The 21743-nt window shown below is 37.5% G+C and overlaps 1 protein-coding gene across 1 annotated transcript in view; it reads left to right on the top strand.

Moving 5' to 3' along the window:
* The window catches only part of LOC131591914 (anoctamin-4), a 112327-nt gene that overhangs the window by 34363 nt on the left and 56221 nt on the right, over positions 1–21743 (top strand). The window contains exons 5-8 of the mRNA XM_058863032.1: positions 11725–11825; positions 12082–12183; positions 14890–14934; positions 19554–19685. Of these exons, the coding sequence (XP_058719015.1) occupies positions 11725–11825; positions 12082–12183; positions 14890–14934; positions 19554–19685 (380 nt within the window). The remainder of the gene's footprint in view (positions 1–11724; positions 11826–12081; positions 12184–14889; positions 14935–19553; positions 19686–21743) is intronic.

The raw sequence follows: 21743 nt of genomic DNA, 5'->3' as shown, positions 1-21743 counted from the left end.
TTTTAATACCACTTTTGCTTGAGTCCTCTGTGATTTTATCAAATAGCTCTTTATTGATTTTCCTACAGTGAAAGCAAAATACGTGTGTGGATGTGGACAGAGTTTAAGTAAAGAACCATTTCTGCCTTCTTGACAGGGTTTATTACAGCAATATCCACATGAGAGCATAATATAGGACTTCTCCTTTTATCCCAGGCTAAGCACTCTCAGCCTCTCATATATTCCTTACAGCCTTACATGCCAAGTCCTAGAAATTCTTGGCTGGTGTTAGATAGGATCTGACCTAAACCTCTTTTTCTACAATTTAATCCAGTTGTTTCTTGCCTGATTGAGAAGGAAAACAGAGTGCAGTTCATTCCCTTCCTATTCGTAACTATTTGTTACTTATTTTTAAAATGTTACTGTGGTCTCTGCTTAGCATTTTCTTTGGTGTTTTGAATTCCACAGTGTTTTGAACAATCTTTTTCCCCTAGGTCAAGTTTCCCAAAACTCTTTATTATTCTTATTGTCCTGCTCTGATCTTTCTTTAATTAATCCATCTATTTCTTACTCAGGCTGTACTTTACCCTCTGCTGAATAGCTGTATAAAATAAAGGGCTAGGGATTTGAGTACTGTATGCTCTTGACTTGATTATTTTTTTTTAATCTTCATGCAGTTTACCCTAGTCTGGCTTCTGTTGCTGGCTTCTCTTCTTGATTCTAACAGTGATATTTTATGTGTTCATCTTCTCTGCATTTAACTCTCAGCCACCTCTCTATCTTCTGTGCTCTGTTTGTCAAACACTAGAGTGTAACATGAGACGTCATTTACCTAAACACAGAGCATGGTTTCCCCCTCCCCCATTTTCCTTTGCTCTTTGTTATACATTAAAAATATTCATATGTTAGATGAGTGCATCACTTTAGGCACTTGGTGACATTTCCAACATTAGACTTTCTATTTGTTTGTCAGTGTTGCTGCCACTGCACTTTCCACCAACGATGTACAGTGGTGATGATTGCTCAATTGTTACCTAGAGCTCTTTATTATTAGTATTTTGATATTTTTCTGTTAACCTTTCATGTTTTAAAGGGGAGATGGCATCTGTGTTAAATGAGCTCTTCACTTAAAATCTGCCAGAAAAAAAAATATTTTAAAGCTTTCAGTTTTCTCCCATTTTGGGCTTAAATACCATCTGGACAAAGCAAGAATCCCCACATTCTTGTTCCCTTGGCAGTTTGGAAAATTCAGTATATGTATATTTTATACAAGATTCCTCCATTTTGAAAGTTAAGATGGCTTCCTGTAACTTTTTCAAACTGAAATCTTAAAAAATAGAGATCTCTAATCTGCTGTGCTCCAGAAGCTGCCGTTGACAGAGATCTGATATTGGAGCTGCCTCCATGGTACATCACACACAGGCAGAGCGATGGACAGCACTGGTTGTCTTCTGTGGTGGTGAGAGGAACCTGATAAGAAAAATGTGACTTTGATTAGGAGATAAGCAAGCAAGATAAAGATGGGATTATGGAGGAGGAAGCAAATATACCACTGAGAGAAGTATTTGTCAGTTGTGTTTCTGGATATGTGTGACACACAGAAAGAGGGAGGGGGAGTTGCTTTGAAGTATTGTCCTGCAGAAATTAGTTAATTTGTGTAATTTTGTAATCTTTCCTTTTCTGAAGAGCAATATGACAACTGTGGACAGTAGGGCAATAACATTATTTTAGAAAAGAAATTCACAAGCTGTGCTACTGTGATGACAACAATTCAGTTCAAAGCTCTCAGTCCCTAGTACCAAGGACTAGGGGAGGCCATACAATTTTAATACCATTTCTTCCCTGACTAATTCACCACTCTGTTCTGACATTCTAAAGAGGTTATGCACGATGGTGTAGGTGTGTTTGTATAGCACAAGTAATTATAGTTACTCTGCAAAGTTGCATCAAATGATGCAAAGCACATTTCTACACTACACTTCTTGGGCATGTTGGATGTTATATTTTAAATACTTGTCAGGAGCAGCAGCCTGCAGTGTATGTGCAATTATAATACTCTAAGAGGTGGTTTGTCGAGATAGTGCTCTGCAATTTGCAAAATTTTGCCCATTGTCTAGTGATGTGACAGTAATGGAATTTCCCCCCAGTTTTAAAATATCTTTTGTGATATTCATTAAGCCAAAAATGCTGTGTTTTTGAGAAAATTCCTTTCAACAAAATTATTATTATCTATAGACCTATTGGTGTATTAGCCATATTCATCTATGTCAAAAATTATCTAGTGGAATTATAATTTTCCTGTCAGGAAATCTTTGTAATAAAAGAAAATGTCTATAAAAATGCATCTATAAAGAGCTTGAAAAACTGGGATTATTAAGTGAAGTGAGATCTTAATTTTATTTACATGTTACATTTCTATACTTCTCTGTAGAAGAGAACAAAACAGATTGCTGTAAGCATGTTTGTTCCAGAGGTACAATAGATGAGAATTTCAATTCTACTCCAAAATTTTACACTGAACAAAAGGATCTGAATAGTACCACAGAGGTGTAACTTCTGTTTTGTAACTTGTTACACTTTTGGACTGTGAATTCTCTGCTGCAGCTCTGAGAGGCACAGCCCGTATAGAAAATGGGCAAAATAATAAAAAACATCTAGAAAGATTTATCTATCAATAGACAGAAGAGACATTTATATTTTCCTAAGCTGAACAAGCTACTTTTTGTTAGCTGGGGACTTCTTAAAGACAATAATATTTTTTTATCTCTAAAGAAGGACAGTATTGTCCATTGAGCAAAGAATCTTCATTACAGCAGTTTCCATGGTACAAGTGAATCTGGAGAGGGGGATTCTTTGTCAGTGTATGTGTTACTTGTGGCCTTCATTTCACAGCATCATAGGGATCCCAAAATCCAAAATTTTTCTGCAAACAATTTCAGGATTAGTACCACCACTTTGGAACACATGCAATCAGATCAAAACTAATGTTAGCTCATGTGATAGTGATGTCTTTCAAGAAAATGAGGACTTGTTTGTTTTCTGCAACTCCTCATTAAATCTGCATGTAAGAGCTCTAAACTAGCAGAGAAAATCATCTCTGTGCTCTATAACATTTATCTGAACCATTAAAATACTGAGCTCCATCTGGTGCTGCTCTGCTCTTGTGTGTCATACAGGAGGTGTTTTCATCCAGCACCTTATGTCAGTAGGCACACTGGGAACAGCAATAATTGATCAACAGTAGAGCTCATGTTTAGGTGTCTGCCTTGACAATCCATTGTGCCATGTATGGGCATTGCTTCATCACAATAAATTAGAACAGTCTGAAGCCAGTTCTTAATTTGCCCTTGTCATAACTCGACCTTGTTTTGTTTAAAGCATGCCTAACAAATGAGGGGATTTGTACACAGATGCACAAAGGATCCAGAATTTGCCTTCCTAGTTTAGACATTATGTATTTCAATTTCACCTTGTCTCCAGTTAAATTCTAATTACTCTATCTTTGCTTAAGAAAGTGGAGTTTTTCTTCTGTTTCTGATGTGTGCGTTTTTAACATCAGATGATCCAGTTACATAGAGAAGTCAAATTACTTCGAGCTTAGCTGAGCAGACAGGTGAAAAATCTTGTACACCATGAATTATTAGAAATTTCCGCTCTGCACTAAACTGTAAGATTTATTTTTATGATCAACATGAAGCTGTGGTTTGCTGAAGACAACACATTAAGATGAGTTTGCCTTTATCTCTTGGGGCTTTGTATTTAATTTTTTGTGTACAGTCTGAGCATGGTTTGGGATTTAAAAGAAGGTCGTTCTATCTAATTATTTCAATATGAATTGTGAACTGAATAGCATATTCTCACCATCACATTTTGCTTTGGAAAGAACTTCCCTTTCATGTAGTAATGGTGGTGTATCTGAAGAGATGGCTACTCTACCATATGCTTTGGCATATTTACAAGACAACTTTCCTTGTAAAATTTTGTTTACACACTTTTAGTGTATCAGATCTCTTGATCTTATCTTAGTAAGACCACAGAATGCTGTTGCTCAGAAATTCATTTTGTCCATCTTATTAAAGAAATATAACAACTGTATAATAACTGTATAATAACTGTATAATAGTTTGTATATAGGGGAAGAAGAAAGGGAAAATGGCTTGTTCATGTCTCTGCCTAAATGAGGATGGCAGGAAAGTTTTGCAGCAATGATTTGAAAAATGTTAAATTAATTATTAGATGGCTCCTCAAACTCTTTCCAATTCTGATAATCCTTGCAGTAAGATAAGTAAGGCACAGAAAACTGAAATATTAGTCAAGTGAACAAGCATTTGAGTCACCCAGATTAGCAGAATTTATGGGTAACTGTAACTAGTAGAGTTGTGAGTGATTCACATTCTTCACATGCATCTTTCTCCTTCATTTAACTGGATCTTGGTTTTTCTTTGGTGATTTTTTCCCCCTGGAAAATGAGAAGCTGCATTAAGTCTGAGAAGGAGCAGTCAGAGTGAGCTTCTGTGACTTTCTTGCAGAGGCACATGCGGGTTCTGCACAGCCAGGAATGGTGCAGAAACCCAGCCAGGTATTGCCAGTCGATGTAGTTATCCCAGTCCTGCCAGCATGGGACAGCACCTGAGGTAACAAGCTGTGCTAACAAGCATGTGCATTACCCCACTGCTTCCCCCAGGCAGGGGCTAACACCTCTGCCTGTAACTACTCATGTGGTGGGTGTGTAGCTGGCTTGAAGAACTTGGGGCTTGTGTCATGTGGACTGAACTGAACTGACAGTGACCTTAAGAGTAGTCTCTTCCTCAGCTGTGTTCCTGTTGAGCTCATGCATGTCTCCCTTTAGAAGAAATTTTGAGTTGCACCATCAAATACAGAGGTATACAGAGAGAGCTGCAGGGCAGTTCACTGTATCCTGGAAAGAGTGGGTGCTGAAAAGACTTTGGAGTCCGGATTGATAGTCATATACATATTTATTGTCTTCCTTGATTGTATGAGCTGAGAAACAAGACCCTGAAGAGGGAGTTGAGCAGCCAAAGAGCTTCACACTGCTGGAGCATGGGCAGGTGCTCAGAACAGCTGGGCTGCTACCAACACTTCTGCATCCACGTGGAAGTTCAGCTGTGACCTTTCTGTCCAGAGACACTCTGGTGCCCAGAGAGGTTGCAAAGTCTTCAGCCACAGAGATATTTAAGACCTCACAAAGCACTCTAGTTGTCCCTGCTTAGAGCAGGAGATTTGACCAATGGCCTATATTATTCTATGGTGAAATAAACAGCTTATTCTGTTTTCTCTAGGTTATTTGTATGAAAAAACTGTAAGTGTGCCTGCATTTTCTGTTTGATTAATTATCATGTTTGTGAAATTAACTGTTGGTCAAAAAATAAAGTGCCTTTTTCTTTACCAAAGCACTGTTTCTCCAATAAGCCCCTAAAAGCAAACATGAATATTTAATGGACAACTCATTAAATGTAAGTATTTTCTACTTCAAAAAATTATTAATGAGAAATAAATCCATATTGGAAAAATATCAGTTTTATATTTTACACTTGGGATAAATCACGAAGGAAGCTGCCTTATAAAATGTAGTTCAATTGTGTGATGTATTTTTAATGGCCTGTGATGTCAAAAGTAAAATAATGTACTGAAGAGGCCTTTCTTTGTCCCATAGAATAGTCAAAAAGATTTGATGATGTTAACTATCAGTGTATGAAGCATTAATTTTTTAATCTAAAATTTGAGCCCATAACTGATGTTTCATGTAAAGAGACAATGTGAAATACAGTTTTCATAAGTAAAAATGCATTATTCTGCCCAGAGATTTTAGCTATCTATTTCACATGTTTATAGCAATTTTCCAGTCCAGAGGAATTAAAAGATATTTGTCAGATAAAATCCATATTATTAGCTATTTTGTCACAGAGATCTTACCCAGATGGGTCTAAACTGTATTCATTCAGTATTTGCTGATGGAATTATCAAGAAAAGTTTTATCATTACCTCACAGTCCTATCAACCTTTTCCATTAAGATGGTCATGCTGCAGATATTTCTAATTCTTTCCTCTCCGAAGTGCAGTCCAAGCCAGAGGATATTGTTTCCATGGTTGATTTACTACATCTAAGTTACCTTACTGTAAGATCCATTCTGGGGATTTAGATGATTTGTTGGAATTAAAGACTTCCTTCTGATGTCATTTCTTATCTTACAGGAATTTGTATTTCTCTACTGCAGATTGTGAGTTCATCATAGCACAGTAAATTTACTGAGCAGTGAGATAGTATTTGCATTTTACTTCTACTCAAGTAACCTACCCTGCTCTTAAAGATGTGCTCGCACTCACACATTTTTGTCTACACAGAAGGACACTGCAAGCATTTTCCCTTTTTCTGTTCCAGAATTGAGATCATGTCAAATGCTACCAGAAATTAAGCACTGTAACAATGACACCTGCTCTGAGCTGGATTAGACAACACATTGCCTGAATGCTGGCAGGAAGCAGCCACCTGCCTGCATTACTAACTCCACTGGAGCAGAACCACTGCAAGTACTTTGCAAAGTAAAAAAAAAAATCTCTACTCCATCATCACATTTTGTCATGAGATTTCATATAAAAATCATTCTAAATTGTAATCATATGCCTCTGTCTCCTTACACCAAGTTATTCTACATTTCACAGTCAGTGTCCTTAGGTCATAATTGCTTTTATCAACGGCTTCCTATTTTTTACATAGGGCTATCTTTTTTATTCTTATTTTCAACCTTACTCCTTCTGCCCTAAAGTTTCTTGCAAGTTAAAGGCTTCTTAATATCCTAATTAAAATGTGAACAATATATTCCCCTTTTTCACTAAACCCATGCTTTGACTGTAAGTACGTGTGTGAAAGATATTGGCGCTGTTATTCATTAGGTTCTTCAGAAGCATGAATGTGGAGGCTTATGTTTGTGAGTATGCAATACTTTCCCTGAAACCAGATTGAAACCAGATATTGACAGTATCTAAATAATTGCCCAGTGGTAATGTATGCACTGGAAAAATCTTGGCAGAATAGACCTTCTGTTTTTCCAGATCTGTGGAGTTACCCACATGAATTTACATTTACTTTGGTTTTGCCAAGGAAGAACAGTTTAATCAACTAAAATTTGCTGGTTTTTTTTTTTTTTTCCACTTAATTCACTCCACATGGCAAATCAATCTGTGCTGTTAAGTAATTCTCAAAAACAGTGGAACGTGTAGTAGTTACTATTTACTACTCTGCGCTAAGACATCATGCAGAGCTAGATTGCAGAGAGAATTGTTACTAGAGGGAGTATGTTGATTTTGTCTCCTTTTATGCTTTTCCTTGCATAATGATCTTACCAGAAATTAGTTAGATTTGCCAAAATGTAAAGAACTGTTTCTGTTCTGGCTTTTTAACTTGCCTTGTAGGATCTTTCTAAAATAGGTGACATTAATTATATTGTTGAATCTGTTTCAAAGTCTTACTTATCTCATTTTACTTTTATGAGGAAGGCTTTTAAGGGTGAAAAGAGACTCAGCCTTGAGAAATTTTCTCTTAAATGATAGTAGGGAAAACACCTTAACGGTAAATCCTGACTTTTTTGCCCCATTGTTTTGCATACATGAATGAAAACCTGCCTAGTAGCCTCAAGGCAAATATACAATGACACCGTTCATTTGGAGACTCTGTAATTTTATCTTTCTCCAAGGTTATATGCTGTGAATAGGTTTTCTCATTATCTTAACTTTTAGACTCAAGACATGTTTATTTCAAGGTGAGTACCTACAGCTACTTTTGTCTTAAAATTACTTGAAAATATTATTGATAATGAGCTAAAATTAGCAAGGAGGAGGAGAATGTTCAAGAGAATATTTAACAAAAGATAGTAATCTTTAGCCTTGATCCTGGAAGGCAGCCTGCAAATACAGCAAAGTACAGGCTTTTCAAGAGACAGTCCATGTCAGCATAACTCTGCTTCTATTCAGACTAGCAATGATAAGTTCAGAATTAGCAGAGTCAGGTCAATAGCGAATACATATATATTTAAATCCTGCCATCCAAAGACATTAGAAAGCTTGCAGGAATACATGGGAGTTAGTAGCCAGGACTTAACCAGCAGTTAGCACCTCTCAGTGCCTGCTTTAGAAGGAGAGAGAAAACATAACCTTTACAAGCTTTCCTCTACCTAGCTGATGACTGTAACTCACCACAGCAGGTGTTTCTGCTTTTGGAGTTATATAAATGGCTCATAAATGGCTTTAGTTTCTTTCACTTACTGCATGGTGATACTGGAGAAGAAAATGTGTTTTGTTTTTAAATGTGTTTGCAGTTGATTGAATTTCTTTGGGGAAATAGCAATGTCTTTATAAATTTAAGGGTCAAATAGAAAGGTGGCCTTGCCAGCAGGGCAAGTCTATGATATGTGGACCTATAGAACTCCCTGTGTACTGGGACTGGCAGCAATGATACGATACTAATGATGTTTGTCAGTGAAGCCAAAATGTATATTGACTATTTGTAACCCAGACTCTGGTGATCTGAATTCTACCATACAAACCTATTTTGAAGATCAGGTCAATTAAACTAAATATACCTTGCTACTGCTTCTCAATGAGAATAACAATTAAATGCAGTTCTTGTGATAAATAAGGGTGTTTTTAAAGGAAAACAAATCTGGAAAGCAGTAGTTTTAAGCTAGCGTTTTTCTATGGAAGAGAGCAGTTCTTCCACAGAAAATATTCTTTTCTCCAGCCAGTTTCAGTCAGTGGGTTGCCCTAAAGCAGTGACATCTCTGCCTGTAGAGATACTTAGTACTCAATGGGACAAGCTCCTGTCCAAGCAGGCTGACCTAAGTTAGCCCTGCCTTAGCCAGAGGCTTAGCCCAGATGAACCCTAGAGGTCCCTTCCACCCTAGATGAATCTACAGTTGTCTGACTCTGGTAAGTCTCTTGTCACCCTGGCTTTACACTGCTCTGAAGGATGCCGAGAATGTTTGTTAGTGACCAGAAGAAAATCAGGTTTTTTATGGATATTCCTCCTCAATAAATTCATTCAAAACAACCAATTTATTTGAACACTGGTGGCCTGAAGCTTATTGGATGGTGATAACTATAGCCACTGGTGCTACAGATAAATTCCAAACATTTTTTTCCATTTCTGTGTTTGCTAAGTGTTTAATCTCATTGGTCTGCCCCCTTAATTGCTCTGCTTTTCTTTCTTCATCATCTGTACATCACTTCATAGCAGCTTCCTCATGTCAACAATTGTCTTATTTAAGTTTCCAAGGGGAATAACATTACATTGATTTTTGTTTGCACGTTCCCATAATGTGAAATTGAGTTTACTTCTCCAAATCATTTAACGAGCCAGCCCTTGAAAGTCAATGACAGCAGATTAATGTTCCTCTATTCTCAGTTGGGACATTTATAAGATGAACGATACTGAGTCTAAATACTAATCTAACCAAGAGAGTTTAGTAGATTCCATTCACTAAAGTATTTTTGTAATAAAGACGGTCTTCATTATATTATTTTTCCAGATATTTGGTTAGCTATTTACTCCTTAGATTATGTGAGTGTGACATCTCATTCAATTTGTCCTCCATCTGGGTTTGTTATTCTCTTTCCAGTCTTGTTTTTTCCAGCCTTGCTTATCTCAGCCTTGCTTAGTGCTTTCCTTTATGAACACTGACCCAAGAGAAATGGATTTTTATATTAATAATTTAGCATTTTTGTTTCTTTTTTTTCTGAATATAACTGAACCTGCTAAGTGTATTTTGATTAGATTTTCCATTGGTTAGATCTTCTGTTGGCAAAGCTGATTGACATATTGAAAAAATTTTGATATGGCAGCATTGCAAGATACAGAGTAAAAAATATCCTTTAAACATCTGTATTGTGATAGCTGTTTGAAAGGTTTTCATGTTTCTGCATGAAAACATGTAACACATAAGATACCAAATTTAGATAGTGTTCACTTGTGAAACAGCATCTTCACAAGTCATGTTTGGCTCCCACATCTAGTATGGCTTAAATTACGCTATGCCGGAAAATACCTATAAACTTCCTGTTTAACAGCCATCACTAAGTTTAGAAACTGATTTCAATAAATTTCCTCCATTTCTCAGTTTTTATTGGTGTGGCAGTACTGTAGTTTCTTTCTGTATCTTAGATGGTTCTTTTGAGTTTTGGTGGATTTTGTTCTGTTTTGTTTTTTAATCCAAGCTGTTAATGACAAAAATTGTCAATCCACTGCTGACTTAACCTCAGCTTTGAGAAAGCAGTTTGCAGGAGATTTTTAGAGTGGCAGAATTTAGTTTTGGTTTTGTGGCATCTCCTTGCTAGATTCTCATGGGAAAAATAAAAGCTAATTTATGAAATGTACCTATAAAGAAAAACATAATTAAAGCCTGATTTAGAATCCATAAAAGTCAGGGAAAGAGTGCAAGTGAATTCATTGTCTCTGAAGAAAGTCTCTCGGGGGCATTTTGTTGTTGTTGTATCATTTTGTATTTAAATATTTTTCAGAAATTCATCAGCAAAGATGAAAGATTTTTTTTTTCTGCAGGTTTTAGCACCAGAAAGTCACTCATTCCTTTGTATGTTAAATCCATATTTGCACCCCAGTAATATTTTGAGTACAAATATTTCTCTGTGTCAACAAATATTATATTTGTTTATAAAATGTTAAGTCTATCATGACTGGGTTGGGATTTGAGGTTGGATGGGTTTTGGGCTTTTTTTTCCTTTTGTTTTGGTTGCTTGTTTGTTTGTTTGTTTGTTGGAGTTTTTGATGTGCAGAAGTCATATATATGTTTCTTAAATGTTGGAGTTTTCATTTCTGTCATGTCACAAACTAGTAATAATGCTTTAACTACTCTAAGGACAAGGACATGCAAATTCAATAATTCCAGCCTCTATCAGGACAGTGGAGGGAGAGTGTAACAAATATAAATGTCAGCCTCCCACCCATATAGTCACAGTAGTTTCCAGATAAAAAAGACTAGATTTAAGAACCCCTGGTAAGTTGTGTCAACAAAGAAACATTGAATATAGGACAACATCCAAAAAGCTGGGAAATCATCCCCAAAGCTAACTAACAATTTTCTTGCCTAGTTTTCTGTCATCTTAATTTCCTTTTCTCATACTAAGTACATCTTTACATATTTCTTGGAATGCCATCCACTTGATTGTCTAAAATTGTGTTGTATGTAACTTCATGAAAATTTAATTAATATTCATTAGAATTTGAACATTTCGTCTTCCAGTATTATCATGTGGCTCTCTGTGTTTTCACATCAGCTTCCACTAAACCTGCTGTAGCTTTCTTGTAGAGCACTGTGTGTCCTCCTGAGTGCAAACAGAGCTAAATTCCTCCTCTTCTCCTCTTTTCTGCACATCCTCTGGTCTTTGCCAGACAGCTTTCTGTTAAGGAGCAGCCATGCTGATGTGCATGCCCTGCATAAAGTTCTCTTCATGTTGTGTAGACTCAGATAACCCATAGGTGCACCGGTCTGCCCTCCATGTCCTCTTTTCCATGCAAAGGAGGGACACATGCTGGCCAGAAGGGAGTCACAGCATGGCTTTCAGGACAGCAGAAGAAAAATGAGTTGACAAAATACTGATACAACCTTTCAAGAAGAATAAGGAATTGCAGAGGGACACATTGACCTCTGACTATGGTTTCTTTGTTTTTCACTTGAGAAAGTAAGCTCTGGTGGCTGTTTTGTTTCTCTTTTGCAGTCATCCCTAACAAACAGTGACATCATCTTTGTGAAACTGCATGCCCCTTGGGAGGTCCTGGGCAAATATGCTGAACTAATGAATGTAAGAATGCCTTTCAGGTAGGTGTAGTTGTATTTTGTCTCAACATCCAAAGCCACACTGAACTGTAAAGTTAATGTGATAATAACACCAAAATGCCTATAGAAAAGCTCTTCTATAAGATTCCACACACCTTTAGAAAATATAAATGGAGTTCCTTAGATACCACATGCATTGCTGTTTCTTGTTAAAGCCTACAATTTCAGTACAATACTGGTTTGAGATTAAGATGGGCTGTAGCAGTGCAGCTGTTTTCATGGGGTATTCTGTCCTCAGGCCCTTTAACCCCTTCAATGCTGGAGCCCCCTGCATACTTGTGCGGTGCTGTTTTTTAAATGGACATTTCATTGAAATCAATGGGAGGTCAAGAAGATCCAGGTACGTAAGGCAGCACAGAAAGTGCATGTCTGTTTGACGTATCTGGTATGCACCTGTAAATTGCTTGTGTAGTATGTAATTAGTATCCCATAAATAAGTATAAATAAGTATCTCATCTAATAGGAAAACACTTTAAGCTATAAATGCTTTTTTCTGTGGAGAAAATAGAGAACTTATATTAAACGCTACTGATAACCAGATTAATTCCACATTGAAATTCAGGTAATTTTTATAATTTATTAAATTTGCATGTTAGGCTATGAAATTTTCTATGTAAAATATTGCTTTTACTCTTCTGGTTATCAGAACTTTTAAAGTCCCACAAGGACTTTCACTGGAACTGACCACAGCCCATGAACTGAGAGGCCTTGATTCTTCTTTCAATTAGCAGGGTTTTCAGTATAAAGCTCCATTGATTTTAATGTAACTACTCCTGAACAAGAAAAGAATGAGACCCAGAATATGCAACTAGTGAGCTGGTGCCTTTGTAAGATTCCTTCTCTTGTTTCTTACATAAGTATGAAAAATGTCTCTGGGTATGAGAGACCCTGTAGTGGTGGAGAACTCATAAGGAAAAATGGATATGTATGAAGGAGAAAATTGCAGGCTTATTTTGTATTTATTTTGTTTTCATATTCACAGCAACTCTTCAACTGTTCTTTCTTATGCTTTAATTGCTAAAGAGAAAATTCTAAAAGTAATCACAAGTCATTGAAGCATAGTAATATTCTTTTTTATAAGTGTTCTAGCCATAGAAACAATGGATTAGGCCAAAAGTGTGCCTTCTTTGACTTCTGTGGCATTCCTTGAGATGGACCTGCTCTGGCAATACAGTGCAGTCTCATGATTCAGAAATACACCAGAAACTCTGAATTTAGTCATGGAGCACCTTGTTCTTTCCTGATCCCTCAGAAGATAGCGAAGTAGGTGTCATACAGATTATATAGTAAGCTTTGAAAATAATGAGGTTTTCTTGACCTGCTTCAGGATCATGGCTTCATTCTTTCTACATCCACAGAGAGAGAATTACTACAGCATTGTTAAGAGGAAATCATGACAATTCACTAGTGACTGCTGGGCAGGCTCTTCAATTTTATCTTAAAAACAACAATACGGTTTACCATTTCAAAAAAATTTTGCAAAATGTCCACAGGTCTAGATGGTGTGTTTCCAGATGCCTTTGTCTAAGCCCTTGTTTTAAGAGCTGATGATTGCTTATTGCTCCTGATTATTCAGGTTGGAATTGTGCAAGGTCCATGCATGACTGAAAGAAATCCTTGTTGTTTCAAAGCAGGAGCAAAAAAGTGGTGGATACCACTGAATATTGGAAGCAAAATCAAGAAGTGGATGGCATCTTCAAAAACACTTAGCTTTGACCTTTCTCTGTTCCTATTGAGTAGAGCAAGATAAAAATCACTTTCCAAAGAAGACTGGCCAATATAAAATAGTTTAAAAAATTTTACTTCACCAGCACGATATGGACTCTGAAAACAAAAATGTCCAAAGGTTCTGAAAATTAACCTGGAATACTAACCAGTTTTTTTATCATTTATAAAGCATTAGTGCTGTCTTATTTTAGAGGACTTACTTCCAAGGCACTAACAGCATTCCTACACTACCTCTACTACAATATTTAGAATATGAGTGGTGTAAGCCTTCATTTTCCAGAAGTGGTATAGTTCACAAATGGAACCTCTCAGAATACACAGAAACCCCCTTGATTTAGCAATGACCTTCAGTGGATGACAAAGTCAGCCTCTGGAGGAGGAATTCAGAGTTTGCTAAGGCGCCCACATCTTCCAGTTAGGAGTATGAATCCCAAATCCATAGTCAAAAACCCTCAGATTTTCTTAACTCTCATGAAGATGCGATCTCTGTGCTGAAGGCAATGTGTCAAATCCTGATAGCTGTGGTATGATAGGCATCTATGAGAAGAACAAGAGCTGCCAGCAGGGGAGTGGCACGGGAGGTGGACTCTGTCCTGGATCTACACATGATGGTTAGGGGCTGCTCTGCGCTGCAGGGCTGGGCAGGAGGCAGGCTGGGAGTGGGTTCAGCATGTGTCTGCTCGTGTCCCCTTGTCTGCTCACTTGCTCATTTGCTCTCACACAGCTTATTGCACTGACAGCAGAAACCAGCCTGTCTGAGGGGCAGAGGGAGCGGCTGCACACTTGGTGGGGTGCTGAGCACATGTGCATTTGCTTCTGTAGCCTATATTCTGTTTCAAGGGATGTTATCCCAACACAGTCACCGACCCTGCTTGGTACTGCATGTGTTACAGCATATTGCAGCACAAGGTACAGCTTTCCTGGCTTTTCTAAGCAATTCCCCCTTGTGTTTCACCAAACACAGCTCTAATAAGTCATCGCTAGTAGACGTCATATAATTTTTCCATATTTGTGTCACTCCTATAGAATTCCTGCAACAGTTTATGAAATCTGAAATAGAAACGTCTTTGGATCCCCTTCTTTCACACATGACAAATAGCAGAAAAGGAGGAAACAATGGGAAAATGATGACCTGGCAATTCGAGTGCCACCAGTGTATGTGTGGCTTCCTGTGACAGTTCTGTTAATCTCTCTTTTAGTCTCTTCCTCCACCTCTTACAGGCTTCTGTCTTCAATCTCCTTTCCTTCCTTGCTAGTTCATACTGTAACTGACGATGGGTTTTCTTCTCGACTGGCTTCATTTTTGCTGTTCTTCCAGGAGAAAAATCTATTACCTGCATCGCCGATACAAGTTCATGAATAGGTGAGTACAATTCTCATGCCAGCCCAGTGTATGGTCATTTGAACCCAATAACAAAAATAATGGTTGAAGTCATGCTGGAAGGAAAAGTTTATCAGTTGTGTTTGTAGAAATGATGAAGTTACATACTAGGACATCTGCAAAAAAAAACAAACAGAAGTTGCATTTTTAAGGCATTTGCATTGTGAAAGAAGCAATTAATTTTATCAGTTTTGCCTTTTTTAGGAATAAGAAAATATTTTTCAACTGATGGAGTCTTTAAAGAAATAGAAGTATGCTAGTGCAAATGATGTATCTCATCCTTTCCGTGTAGCTCATTAGGGAGTTTCTTGGGGTTAGAGTACCACAGTTACAGGGTTTTTTTCATTTCCATGAACCTTGCTTACTTGTAATTGTGATGCCATTATTTATTTATTGCTTCCTTTGTGGGGATGTTTAGTTCTTTGTTGGTAGATAGGAAGCCAATGAACCAAGCTTGAGAGATGTGTATTTTCCAAGAATCTTTGAAGTATTTTCACTCAATTATTAAATACCTTTAAGGTTATGTGTGCTTCATTCCCAGTTTATGTCTGACTTGATGCAACGAAACCCTTTCCCTGCAGCAGTTTTCATTTGCTTTTTGATGCCTTGGAAAATTAAATGAAAATATCTCCAAAATGCCTAAAAATGATACAGGCTTGGCAAAAACCAGATCATTTATATATCTACATTTATCTATCTACAATTATCTCTCTCACTGTATGTAGCATATGTGTATGCCACGGGACTGCTGATGCACTTTTCAAAGGGGTCTAGCCCCTGACCTACTGTTTTATTGAGGTCAATAGAAATATTCCCAAGAACCTCTAAGACAGAAAAATTAAATTTGAAGAATCTGCATTTCAAAGTAAACAGCCATACCATTTTGATACATTTACATCCATGGGATGATCACTCTGCAATATGAACATATTAAAGAGCATTTTGGATATGAAATTATGCCACAGTGTGTTGGTAAGTTGACAGCACCAGCATTGATATCACATTATAGAATTTGCCTTTTCATAGTAGTGCTCATCAGAAGAGCACTTCATGGAGTTGAGATATTTTATCCCTCTTTGGCACAGGGTAAAAGATGCACATAAATATTTTAAAACTTGTTGATGCTGCTGCACTTTCCATTCCCGCCTTACAATAGATACTATTGCAGCTGTTAGCTTTGGAATTGGTCTTAACTTTAAAGAAGACATGGCTGCTTTGACTAAAGCAATAGATTGGAAGAAGAAGGTGAAGGTTGCATCATTTATGTGTGTTATATGAAGTTTTGCTTCACGTTCATTTTCTTATGAGTTAGGATGCAATTTGAAGTCAGTATGGGAAGAGGTATGATCTTTATCTGGTATTTAGCTCCTGAATGATGAGAACACTTGGATAAATTCAGTTTTTATGTTCAGGTCTATAAATAGTTGCTTGAGGAAGAAAAGCTGTAAATGGATCGCCCCAGAGGGGAAAAAAAGAAAAAATATTCAGCTTTATTTTCACTTATGTGAAACTTAGATATATGTCTTCAATTAAAACCTCTATTTCTCTAGTCCTAGTTCAGTGTAGATTACAAGTACCCAAAGCCTTTGTCTGTTTTTTGAGTTAATACAAATATTATGCTGACGTTTGGGTAAAATTTATTTTAGAGAGGAGTTTCATCACAAGACAAAAGCCAGAGCAGGTCTCTTGCAACTTTCGAGCCTGACTCGAATTTTCTCTCTGAAAAATTCTAGTGTTCTCAAAACTTCTCTACTTTAAAGGAAAGACGGAGTATCAGACACCTTATAGCACCTGCATCATGGTTAAAAACTAAACTAATAAAATAGCTAGCACCACAATATGCATAAAGTTCTATGAAAGTCGACCCACTCATAAAAATCAGTCTCAATTCAAAACCTTTCCTTATTTTACTAACTTTCCTTTGAAAAATGGTTCTATCCCTACCCCACTTCATGGTGAGAAAACAGTTTCTTTAAAATTATTTTAGAAAGTCTTTGTGTGAGTTAAACACAATCTGTATCTTTAGAAAGAGGCGCCGAGTAAAGCCTAGACTTGGAGAGCAGGGGCAGGATTGAAGTGGGAGAGCCTCTGTCTTTGAGGCACTGTGTGAAGCAGCTACCTTTATCATCCCATCTCTCCTGGATAGGTCACACTGCTTTCCAAACAACACTCCCCTATTCCGCTGAGTATGGGGAAAATGAGGCATGGATTAGCCTTGAAGAAATGATTTTAAAAAATTAATTTTTAGCACTGTGTGTCTGTATTTGTTAGGACCAACACCATTCATTCAGCTTTTTCCTTTTGCGAGATGCTCCTGTAGAGTACAAAACCTGCACTGCTGACTGACGGCACTGTTGGAATGAGCCGGAAGAAATTCAAACCTTTGGTCATTTTTCTTTTCCAAGGAGATAACTAGGGGGGCTTGCTTTCCCTGCAGAAGGCTGTACTGCATGTTCTGTGCTTTGCAGTAAGATTTTGCAACCTTCTCAGACCCGCTTGCCAGCAGGCTGACTGAGCATGCCAAGTAATCTGAGTTTTGGGAATGGCAAACCGCTCGAATTCTGGGTACACTCACTGAGAAGCCAGCATGAATAATGCATCGCTGCTAAGTGGGGAAAGCACTCAGTCCCTTTGTGCTCTGCTTGTGTGGTGCGATAAACCTGCAGTAGGCAGTATCTCAAATATGCACATTGACTTGCAGCATGAATGGGAAAGGATTGCAGATGGGCAGGGGTGCTAATAGCTCAGAGAATTCAAACAAGTTTAATTAACAAGAATGGAACAAGATATTTAGAAAAACCCTCTTCCTAATTCCCCCTCCCTTTTCCATACCTAGACACACTAAGCCTGTCGAATATACGGTAACACAGGGTTTACTGAATTTACAGAGGAAAAACCAGAGGCCAAAAGACAGGGATTTCCCCCGAGAATTTACTTTCCCTTGGCATTTCTATCAGTGGCTACACAGAGTAGCTCAAGGCTATCATGCTGGATGCTGCAGCTGGAAAGTTACAATTGGTCAGGCCCTTTAGTGCCCTGGGATCTGACATCTCACCTGCATTCAGCACAGACATTTGCAAACTACCTTCTCCTTTGCTCCAAACTGCTGGGTCAGTGCAAACACTGCCCATGGAGAGGTTATGATTAATTAAGTGTAAATCTTATACAAAGTTTGCATACATATTCCAGTTTTTCCAAATAGTCCTGATGATAAATTTGCATACATGTGTAACATCTGACACCCCTCACCTCACATTCCAGATTGAGAGTGCACAAATGGGACCAAAACAGTTACAGCTGATTTATTTACAAATTTGAAATGTGCTCATGTTTAAAAATGAACATTAACTTCCTTATCCAAGATTAAAGTTCCTGGTGGAAGAAGGCTGAATATTCCAGGAAAAACTATATTAATTTTAAATGAAAATATGTAACATTTTCACATCACTTCCCCATATATTCAGCTGCCTGGATATGGGTTGTCCTCTCTCAAACTGACTGTGCAGAGGTACCAGCATTTGCTTGTCTTAGAGTTCTTATGTTGGCTCTGTCAAAAAAACAAAAAAACCCAAAACAACAACTATAAAAAAAACCAGAAACAAACGAAAACAAAAAAACCCCCAAAACCCCAAACAAACAGCCTCCGCAACCATATTTCCAGTCCTTGAGCTTCTTTCAGAACTAAGCTTTAAGTTCAAAGGAAGTAAATTCTTGTCCTTTAGTTCCACTTCTGGAAGCGTTCATCCAGTGTCTGAAGAATGGACACACTCAGTAATTTGTAGTCCGGGATTTTTGCAGGGATCAGTGGTTAGAACTTGGAGTAGAGCTCACTGTGCTAAACATAGCTTTCTTAAGTGTTTTTCATTATAACATTCTAGTATGGATTTCAATTTGGTTTAGATTATCTTCTCCAATGAGCTCTGATTCTTCCCTTCGTTTCACTGCGTATCTTTGCATGAGCACACCTGTGGTTAAATTTGCCCTTTCTTCAGCTCAATTGTTGTTTGTTTTCACCTTCTAAATGTAAGAATCTGCATAGCAGTCACCTCTTAGCCTTAACACCCAGAGTTCTGGTTTCATGGAGGTTGTAGTGTTGCAAGAAACTTCAGTTGAACAAAATTAACAAAGTAGCCTATTTTTTAATAGCTTCAATTGCAAGGTAAGAGCCCATACAGAGAGCAAGAATGGGATGTAACTTGCTGAGGTTTAGCTGCCAAAGATCTTTGTCACAATCTCCAATGTTCTAACATTTATATGGCCAAAATCCAATGTTGGTTAAGCCTGAATTTTAAACTAACTGAAAATCTGAGAAATAAAGGTTTAGAGACATGCTGAGCACTCACTGGGCTTAGTAAGATTTATGGCAGCATGTACCATCAGCATTGCCTTTTCTGTTGAGACAAAATAAATGCTCCTCTGCAGAAAGCTGGTTATTAGTAATCAAGTTCAGCATATGTAATTTGGTCTGCCTCAAAAAAAGTCAAAAGACATTGCACCTTTCCTAGCTGCAAATATTAAGTGTCCTAGTTTGACAACCTGTGCTTCATAATGTAGTTAAAAAACCAATTATCACAAATGCTCATACTTATCATGTGCTGCAGGATCGAGAAACAGATAAGCAGGTTCCGAGGATGGTTACCCAGAAAGCCAATGAAACTGGATAAGGAAACACTGCCAGATCTGGAGGAGAATGACTGCTATACTGCTCCATTCAGCCAACAAAGGATCCATCAGTGAGTATTCTATCATATCTCTGCTGCAAGGTGAAAACTTTTCCTTCTGAATTCACCTTGGAAAAATTGATTTCTTTGTTCATGTCTTAAGGACCAGTGCCTTCATGTTAGTCCTTTTTCACTAAGAGGGAGAGATAGCAAATCTACATTTCTATTAATTAAAGGTCCAGGTCAAAGCTAAGGAAATCAATGGGAAAGTTCCTTTTAATTCACTGGAATTTCAATTACATCCTTAAAGGGGTCAAATGGCTATTTTCTCTCAGGTCAGAATTGTAGTTGTTCTTTTTCACTATAAGATGTGATTTCAACTTTTCTCAGCATTCCTTTGTCTTTAGCACAGTCAAACCTAGTCCTTCATCACTGATGGCTGAACTACTGATACTTGCATTTCATTCCTAGTTATAACTGTAGAACAAACAAAACTCTAAAGAAAACAGACAATGTCAATTTGATTGCATTTCTCTTTCAATATTATGGAAACAAAACTTCTTGCAAAATGGCAGTGTTTAGACAGTTTTTAGACCTAGCAGTGGCCCTTTTCTGCCAATAGCACCAGAGCTGCACAAATGTCAGAGAAATCATTTGGGTACAAAAAGCCTTTATTCACTTGCAAAATGCAGAGCAGAAAAACCCCAGATAACATTCACAACTCATATGGAATTTAAGGGATGTCAAATTTTGGATGTCTTAAGGGTAGTTACAATGTTTGTGATATGGGAAACAGTCATTGACTGAGAGGAAAACCACAAAGATTAGGCAGCTCTGTTGAAGGTACTAAAAGAAGATGCAGAATGAATTAATTACAGGTTGCTCAAAATTTTGAAATATGTGGTTTTATTCAGGGAGAAGCCAGGTTGATAAAGTTCTGAAGTGCCTCATTTTGAATGAATAGTTTTATGGGGATTTGATTGACTAGCTGCAATAAAAACCAGTAAAATAAACCTCTGCCACAAATGGCATCTTTCCAAGTACAGCACAAAAACAAGAACAGGTGCAAAACTCCAGGGAAATTTCAATAGAAGTCTGTTTGATACAGAGATGGGTCAGTTATCGTGCCCTGCAAGAGGAAGAGTAGGTGCAAATTAATTTGAGAATAGACCAGTGATACTAAAAAAATAATAAATTGGGATGTCAGCATTAATGTTTTTATTACCAGTAATATTAGCTGCTAGCTTCCCTTAAAATTACTGCACTTAGGAAAGGGGTTGGTAGTTTGTTTTGAGAGATTTTTTTTTTGTGGCTGAAAGGGGAATTGACATATATGAACTAGATTTTTTTTTTTTTCATTCTTCTGTCTTGCTCATATTCATGTTGGTAAATTGGCAGGAGAGTTTATTAAGTAGTGCTAGTTTCATTAACACTCCTGCTGTTGCTTGGCGCTTCTTTTCAGAGTTCAGTCTGAATCATTGCAGGCTTGGAAACTTTACTCCCTGGCAGGCCTGACATTTTCTGCTTAGCCTTCTGTACGTAGTCTTCCTTACCTTTTGTGTGGGGGCTTATAAAACGTTGGCTGAGCTGGTCTCCTTCTCCCAAATGATGCTGGCTCTGACAGCAGTGGTGTTCCTCTCATTCTCCAGCCTGCTTCCTGTGTTGGGATTTTTTTTTTTCACTCAAATTTTGAAATACAATTTGACTTGTTCAGTATTTTTCTTGTGAGTTGCATGCAGGTATTTCTAGTTTTTAATCCAGAGACCCACAATATTGTTTTAGGAATGTGAAGATAAATAATCACTGAAATTCTTGAGGTGCTGAAAAGAAGAATTTCCATCTACAGTAATGCTATGATAATTTAGCTTTTGTTTTGTCAGTGGTATGAAAAGTCCATACATTTTGATATTTGGGACAGTTGAGGTTTTGCTAGAGCACTCTCACCATACCATATTACCAATACAATGTAATTATACTGGAGGCTACAAAATTGTCATGGGAAAAAATTGCCTGTGGAGTTCAGTCTTCCACAAGCACATCATCCTATATGCTAGAAGAACAGTGACAATCTCTTTCCTACTCTTGGGCTTTTAGCTGTGACTCTGCCTCCTCTTCCACCACATAGTTGTG

Source organism: Poecile atricapillus, chromosome W (assembly GCF_030490865.1).
Source record: "Poecile atricapillus isolate bPoeAtr1 chromosome W, bPoeAtr1.hap1, whole genome shotgun sequence".
Classification (NCBI taxonomy): Eukaryota; Metazoa; Chordata; class Aves; order Passeriformes; family Paridae; genus Poecile; species Poecile atricapillus.
This window is presented reverse-complemented; position numbering and strand designations above follow the sequence as displayed.